Raw genomic sequence first — 8477 nt, forward strand, 5'->3', positions numbered from 1 at the left:
ATTTCATTCCAACCACATTTGTTATGCTGTTCATATCTATTCAGAAAATATATGTGTATTCCTCAAATTTAAGGAAAAGATAGCAACAATCTAACACCAGTGCCTAAATCCTCACTTTAAAAATATTGATATCTGGCTTGTTTTCTTTTTAAACATATATCTTTTAAGATCAATGAAAAACTTATTTATATGTCACTGAATTTTCATAATTAAACAATTTGAATCTGTTTACTGATTTGTAAAAAGATTCAGCTAAATGGTGTTATTCTGTAACTTCAGATATACATGTCTATTAACATTGAAAGCACCAATGCATTTATAGACCTGTTGGCTTCATCTTGAACAGAAGAGTCTAAGAAGTACTATATGTGTTATTCTCAGCTTTTCTTTTTCCTACACAGAGGACAAAGGGGAATATATTGATGTTCATTAAAAAGACATTGTTTAACCTGGGAGAAGAGAACATTTCTCAGTTTTTGCCAGGGAATCTAAATACCAGATCAAACTTTTGTATTGATCCTTGCCCCAAATTTCCCATGAATGCTTTTCTTTGTTAACAAAGAATTATGGTGCAGTAACTTTGCCAGTATCCAATAAGTTTTCTCATGACATACCTTATATAGATAGGAATAACAAGAAAATTACACATAGATCGGAATATTGCAAAAAATATATGGAATAAAATGTGCACATATCCCATTTATCTATTCTCATAGCTTTCTAAACTGTTCTCCACACTATAGCCAGGATGAGCACATCATCCTTGCTTAAAATACTTTAGTGATCTTGGAATATTCTTATAAATAGGAGGTTCGTTTGTATTGTCTCTACGGAGCTGGAAGTTGTGACCTTTTTTACCTCTAGCCTCATCTGGGACTCTACTCCTCTTAATTTTCCCTGCTTAAGTTTTATTACATTCTTTCTCCTTCTGGAACACACTGAAACTCCCGCCCCCCTTCCCCCCACCCCAGAGGGCCTGGGCCTTTGCCTGCTTTATTTTCTCTTGAGAAGCTCCTTGACCACCCTCCAACTCTTTGCCTAGTTAACTCTATTCATCTTCCTGTTAATTTGTTACTTTTCAGCCATACCTTCCCTACACTTTGGCCTCCCAAACTTGGTTAAACACCTCTCCCCCATACCAAACATCTGTATTGTTTGTAAGTCTTATTTAGTCGTAGTTTATATTTATATGTGTGATTACTTAATTAAGGTGTCCCCCCACTATGGACTACAAATTGCATGAGAGTAGGGAACTCTCTGCTTTTTCTTTCCTTGGTATTGGTATCCTTAGTTCTTGATATAGTATCTGACATATAGGTGCCATTCAGGAAATTTTTAAATTAAAAATTAATTAAATGAGTAAAGAAATTAATTTCATATTTGTTTTATATCTTTATATGTAAATAAATGTACATATTAATTGAGTTTGTGGTACTTTAGAATAAATTTTATGATGCCCTCTGGGAACCTGCTTTTGTATTTTAATGCTTCCGGATGAAGAACTTCTTTCTTTTACTAAGCTGAAATTTCTATCGCTGAAATAGAAACTTTAAAAAAAAATATCAATTTGAGTAGCTAGAAAGACAGCTGGTCACTATCCTTGATACAATATTTGTTCCCTTATCAGTGGAATACATTTTCCAACATCATCTCAACTGTCTGATTTTTCTTTTAATTTCAACTTTAGGCCATCATTCAGCTCAGTGAATCTTTAAGGGATATGAGATATTGACTGTTTGTTTAGGACTTGGATTGACATTGAGAATCTCAAGGAAGTCGTAAATGTTGTAGTTTCGCTGCTGACATCAGTCTTACCATGTGGGAATCAGGTACTAACAAGTGCCAGCCAGCATCCGCTGAAGGCTCCCTTTCTCCATGGGCCACTCAGAAAATACGGCCACTCCTAATTAAAATATTTTTATTTTATTTTATTTTATTTTTTTGCAACTAGTTAAAATATTTTTAGTTTCCCAGATTACCCTAGAGACTTCTTGTAAGAATGAAGATGGTTTCATAAGGAGATTGGAAGTCTCTTCTTCCCCACACACAGAAATCAACAATCTTTGTCCCCTTTGACAGCTGGTGGCATCTTTCTGAAAAGCTTTCAAATCATAGATCATTTCTTTATAATGAAACCTGCATGGCTCAAATACAGTGGGTTGAAATCCTTATCTTATGCTGTAGTAAAACGCTCTAATTTAGATTCACAAAAGATTCTGTACCCTTTACTTAGGAGAGCTGTGCAATTTGCCCACAAAAAGACTGTGCAGCACCATTAGTGCATACCATAAGTGTCTGCTGACATCATATTCATTAAACAGCACATCCTCATGCATAACCTTCTCAACCTCGAATGTGTTTTCCCTTTGAAGGATGACAAATGACAAAGGGTTGAGGGAGTCCCACAAGCAACATTGTTGCCTTTAAGGATGAACTTGGGAACTTTAGCTTGATCTCCTCACAGGAAGGAAATAAAAAAATCAGATTCAACCCTTTCTTACCTGAGGCAAGGCAGTTTTATTTTCTCTATCCCTCTAGGACTCTTTCCATGGCCAAGAGAGTGACCCCTGACTTCTGAGCTACAGAAACAGATCGTTGCACAAGAAAAAAATTTTATAAAGGCAATGATCAGAAAATTCCTTAAAATAACATTTATTAAGCACCTGTGTTGATCACTGAGCATAGAGGTGGCTAAAGAATATTACTACAACGCATGGTTTCTAATTTTTAGTACTAAATATCATCGGTTTTGTTGCTTGATCAGATAATTCGGGGGAGGGGAGAGTGTGGTGAAAGGTATAGAAAAGGGGAAGTAGTTCTGCTTTTTGTCTTGTTTTGTTTTAAAGAGTGAGAGGGAAGAATGAGTGAGAATTTTATTGGGGACAATACTTTTTCTTGGCAAGGTTAATGACTAACCTAGCATTCATTCCATTCCTACTCTGTAGTGTTCCTGCACTCACAATGACCTCTGGTTATTGTCCTAGATCTTAAGTGTATTAAGGTAGTCGCTTTCTAAATCTGCCCCCCTCTCACCCTTTCCTCAGTTCATTCAGACTTTTTTCTAACTTGTGAGATATCTTCTTGCTTCCATTTTAGGTACACCTGAGAGCCTAGCAGAAAAAGAACGGCAGCTCTCTACCATGATTACCCAGCTGATCAGTTTACGGGAGCAGCTTCTGGCAGCGCATGATGAACAGAAAAAACTGGCAGCCTCTCAAATTGAGAAACAACGGCAGCAAATGGACCTTGCTCGCCAACAGCAAGAACAGGTGAGCCCTGCAAAAGGAGCTGACGAACTGGAGATGTGGAATGTGCCAAGCTCAGCGAGTAATCGCATTGATTGGTTTATTTGTCATGAGCATTCTTAAAAAAAGAAGGAAAGAAGCATTCTGGAAATCCAGAGCCTTTAAGTATACCGAGGGCATATGTAGAGGACAAAGGCATCATAGCAACTGGGCATAAAAGAAATAACATTGTTCCAGAACATTTGAATTTGATTAATTATTCAGGGGTACTTATTCATGAAGGCAGCTCATATATTCCCAATGTAACTTAACCACGAGTAAGTTGCTTCTCTCTAGGACTTACTCTTCCCATTCAGAAAATGAAGGTCTAGAAAAATGTTGAGGATTTTTCAGCCCACTGGTCCAGCGATTTTCCTTGACTTTAAACTAGGGTGACCATACATCTCAGTTTTCCCAAAATAGCCCTGGTTAATGTCTGTTTTCCAGAGTAAGTGTTAATTTTCCCCCACTCCATGTAAAATTGTCCTGGTTTTTAATTTTCCCCCACGCCTTGCAAAATTGTCCTGGTTTGGATGCTAAATTATATGGTCACTCTATTTATAGCATAGGTAAATCATCAAAAACAAATTAGCACATGGCTCCTATAAGAATTTGACTTCATTGATTTAGAAGTGAGAAAGAAGAAAAAATAACAAAATTTAAATGTATATCTTTTAAAAAATAAATCACCTTTCCAAATGTTTTTCCTGTCTCATAAGAGTACATTAAGCTAACAACAGCAATCCTATAGAGAAGTCCCTGATGCTTTAGATCAGACAGACCCAAATTAATGTGCAGTTTTTAGGAATCTGACATTATTACTGGAATTATCTTTTCAGTTAAATGTATTTTATAGGGGTATATAGAGCGATATATGCTCTGTTGATTTTAATGAGTTGTGACGTCTGGTATTTTATATGCTTGAATATTTGCCCACATGTAGGAATATGGACTCAGCCTCTAATGGAAAATAACATAAAGGAACACTGTAAAAAATCAGAAGTTAGAATGTCATTTAGCCATCCAGAGATGACACAGTAATTAACTATTGACACTTGTGAATAAGCTAGCACAAATTAATCTTGACACATTTGCAGACGAGTGATATCTTACAGTGAACACTTTGTAATTATATTTCAAAATGAAAATTAAATGACACTTAAAACTAGGTTGTCATGCTCAATGAAGCGAGCATGTAGCTCAACCGATTGGCAAATAAAATTCAGAATTTGAGCCACATGGTGCTTATGTACCATACTTCACTGTGTCAAACCCATACGTCTAGAGTGGATGATAGTAATTGCACTGTGGTGTTCTGGATGCATTTCTATGCAGCACTTTATCATTTAGGAGGGACCATCAATATTAGATGCCTAGTGGTGTTTCACTGGTTTGCTAAGAAGAAATAAATATGCAGAGGATTCAGCATCTATACCTAGAGTGGCAGAGTGAGTTGTCCACTTCTGATTTGAATGGTAACAAGCAAAGTGGATCTTTCCAACCTGATTAAATACTGTTTCCATTTTGCTTATAAAGCTTGGGGGAGGAACGGTCCCATTACTCAAACTGTAGCCTATGTTAGGGGCAACTTTATCATGACTTTCAGTATGAACCAGTCATCACCAGAAACCTTAAAGCAACAATTGGGAACCGATTGCTATTTTCTCATCTTCTGCTGAATGAAAATGTAGTTTGGATGTTTCCCTCTGCTCTAGGCTAAAGATTCAGAAAGACTCAGGAAGCATATGTTCATTTCTACTTCCAGCGTTGCCCATTCTAGAATATTAGCTTTTGGGACTAGAAGAAATAGGAAGAAAAAAACCATAACTTTTGCCTATAGGGCACCACTAAACCAAGTACTTCTAAGTCCTCTTTGGCCACTTTTCTCTCTGGCTACTTTGGTTGGATTGAGCGTGTTCTCACTAAGGGGCAACCCCCTGGGCTTTAAGCTATAGCAGCTCAGCTTTTGAGGCAATAAGCAGCCTGATGCCTAACTCTTGTTTTATAGTAAAAACCATTATCCCAAAGAAGTTTGCTTTCCTGAGGGGCAAATTCAGTCCTCAATAGGGCTTGCATTAAATGGTTAATATTTTTTTTCATAGACCAGATGATGTGTTAAGATGTTGAATTTGATTGTTGGATGAAGCAAGGGAATATAACACTTGTATGTGTATCCTATACTGTAAAATTAATACATTACCCTAAAAAGGAAAAATGGATAAATGTTAAATTTTATTTTAAAAACCACTTTGTGTATCACATCAACAAAAAGAGATAGATTTTTGACTTTTTGCTGTATTATTATTTTGGCACTCTCTTGATGATATTTGTGTTATCAGTTATGAAAGTCTTTACATCAGAAAAGATTTCATTAAAGTCGACCATATTATAATTAATAGAACGTTCTTTCCCGTATTTGCTCACAGATTTTACTTTTTACATCCAAATTAAGCTCTTTAGAAAAATATAGCCAGCGTTTTTCCATCTTTATTCTCCAAGGATCAGATTGCAGAATTCCCATTCTTTCCAGGTGACCAGTACAGATATAATCAACTGCTTACGAATGTAACACAAGGGGTAGTTTTTACCTACAGATAAAGAGTCAGGGGTAAGCAGAAAAATGGCACCTGTTTGAGATTTTCCCTTTTCTCCAACTTTCTGATTCTGCCTCTCTCATTTTATAGGAACTCTTTCACATAGAAGTGCAGTAAAATATTCTTATAATACCAGAAGGGATACCTGAAGTAATGGCAAAGGTGTAAGCATTTCATTTTAACTTAATGAAACTTTATTTCTGATAGATTGCAAGACAACAGCAGCAACTTCTGCAACAGCAGCACAAAATTAATCTCCTGCAGCAACAGATCCAGGTCAGTGTATTTTATTACTCTCTTCTGATTAGACTTAGATACTTTCCTCCTTGAAAATGGAATTTAAAATGCTGCAAATACACCCCTCTCTTATAAATAGCACCAATACATACGGTTGCTATTCAAGGATGTTGTATACAATTGTATAAGTGGATGTAGGCAATATCGACTAAGTGGTAGTCAAAGCATTCTTTTCTGATGTGATGCATAAGCAGAAAAAACCTGTATCTTCTTAATTTCTGCCATTTGCCTAACACAATCTAGTGGAAACCTAATGGTTTCCAAGGTAGTGTACACATGCTATTTTTATTGTCACGAACTAATTCCTGCTTTGTATGTTGCCATTTAATAGTATCATGGGGAGAAGCTTATGTTTGTTTATTTGTTAGACTGTCTAATTGGACCAATTATGAGATGAACCTTATGACCTGGGAAAAGGTTGGTAATAATTAATTTGTTCTTTAACAGATATTAATTGCATTTTTGTTAGATGCTGAGGGAAAATAAAGATTAATGAATAATTGTCTTCAAGGAGCTTATAGTCTAAAAAGGAAGAATAACTTGTTTCTGACTAATCGTAACAATTTAGAAATTCCCTTCTTTGTTGTGGCAGGGTAACATAATATATAGATCATAATGACAGTGGTCTGGGAAGGAATTTTGATTTCTGTTATTCTATTAGACACTTGATGGTCAATTCAACTAACAGCTACTTGAGGTAGGAAAGAAAACAGTCTCCATTTTTGAATAGGAACGTAGGTACATGACTTCCAGAAAGCCATAGAATAAAGAACTGGTTGTCTGGTGATTAATCTTTGGGAATACTGATTCCAGAGTTATATGTTCCCATCACAGCCTCTGTGGATTTTCTTGGTTGCTGTGGGTATTTCTAATCACTGAGATCTGTGATTCAGCCTAGTGAGAGCAATATATTGTGAATTATTTTATTCCTTTCCTTGAGGTTAATATATTTTCCTATATATTTTTTAAAAAAATCATTTACATGAAGTTGTAGCTCACTCTAATCTTCTACCTCACTGATAAAAGCCACTGACTTTAACTTAGATCCTTGCTTCATTTTGTTAATCATTCTTAGTGTTCCAGGTAGTAGTCATTGTGTTTAGAGTACCAATTTAGTGCTTGAAGAAGTACCGGTACCTAATTAGGCATTTTGTCCGGCTATCTTCACTAGGAGGTTTTAACCAGTGTTTCATTGTTGTTGTTGTTGTTTTAAAATAGATCTGATTCTGTATTCCGTGCTCAAGTCTATATATTTCAAAATAAAGAGCTCACATATAGAGGAAATGGGATGTCTCTGGCATTTTTGACAGTAGGCCTTTACAATTAAATCTTGGAATAATTTCTCATCCTGATATCTCTTTTATAACTCATGCTGAGATCCTTAATTAAATAACTGTCCAGGTGTTCCCTTGTTCTGCCCTTATTAGAATTTTTAGTGTGTCTCCTACTGCTAAGGTCAAGATTTTTAGCCTGTGGCTTCCTACATTTTTCTCTAGATCCCTCTCTAAGAACTCAGTAGGTGTTAAATAACCTGATCATTTAGTTCTGTTTCTCATATTTGTAGAGCATGAATGGAAGAAGTTCCCTGAGATGTTCCCATAACAGTCACTTATTATTAATGTTTTTACTACTTCTTTATTACTTACTTCTTTATTTATTTTGAATATATTTCACTTCTTAGTTCAATGTTGTTTAAATTAACTGGCTGACTTAATTGATGTCTGCTCTGTGGTACTTAGGTTCTCAGATGAATAGCACATAAATCACTTCAGAGTATTTTTATGAAATATTTTTAGTATTTATTGATTATATATGATTTCATAGTTATAACTTGACTACATGAAATTGATGTCTTTTTCAGGAATCTAGAACTTGATCTTAAAATATTATTCATCAGAGTGTTCAATTTGAGAAGATGGGAAGATTGTTTTTTCAAATTTTCTAATTGGAGTTTAATTGCTTTTAACATTTGTAGATATTTTCCTTTGTTTAAATTTTTAAAAACTGAAGCTAGTCAACACTTGATCCCAGCAGTATAAATTATAAAATCTTAGAGAGATTCAAAATGTCAGTTACATTCATCTTAGAAATATAGGATTCTTTGTAACAAGAATTCATATTTTAAAAAATAAGAGGAAGCAATAACCTGTATTTACAGTTCGTTCTGTCCTGCTTCACTGTGTATCTTGTCAGTATTTATCTTATCAGTATGAGACCATTCAAAGAATTTTTCAAATGCTGAAAAATATTCCTTACACAAAACATATTCATCTCTGACACTTAAAAAGCAGATATTTGATAT

General features: G+C 35.1%; 1 protein-coding gene across 4 annotated transcripts in view; it reads left to right on the top strand.

The window, feature by feature from the left end:
- The window catches only part of SOX6 (SRY-box 6), a 358392-nt gene that overhangs the window by 163971 nt on the left and 185944 nt on the right, over positions 1-8477 (top strand). For all 4 annotated transcript variants that reach the window (XM_023522157.1, XM_023522158.1, XM_023522160.1 and 1 more), the window contains exons 5-6: positions 3097-3269; positions 6086-6154. In XM_023522157.1, the coding sequence (XP_023377925.1) occupies positions 3097-3269; positions 6086-6154 (242 nt within the window). The remainder of the gene's footprint in view (positions 1-3096; positions 3270-6085; positions 6155-8477) is intronic.

Source organism: Pteropus vampyrus, unplaced genomic scaffold (genome assembly GCF_000151845.1).
Source record: "Pteropus vampyrus isolate Shadow unplaced genomic scaffold, Pvam_2.0 Scaffold334, whole genome shotgun sequence".
NCBI classification, from domain to species: domain Eukaryota; kingdom Metazoa; phylum Chordata; class Mammalia; order Chiroptera; family Pteropodidae; genus Pteropus; species Pteropus vampyrus.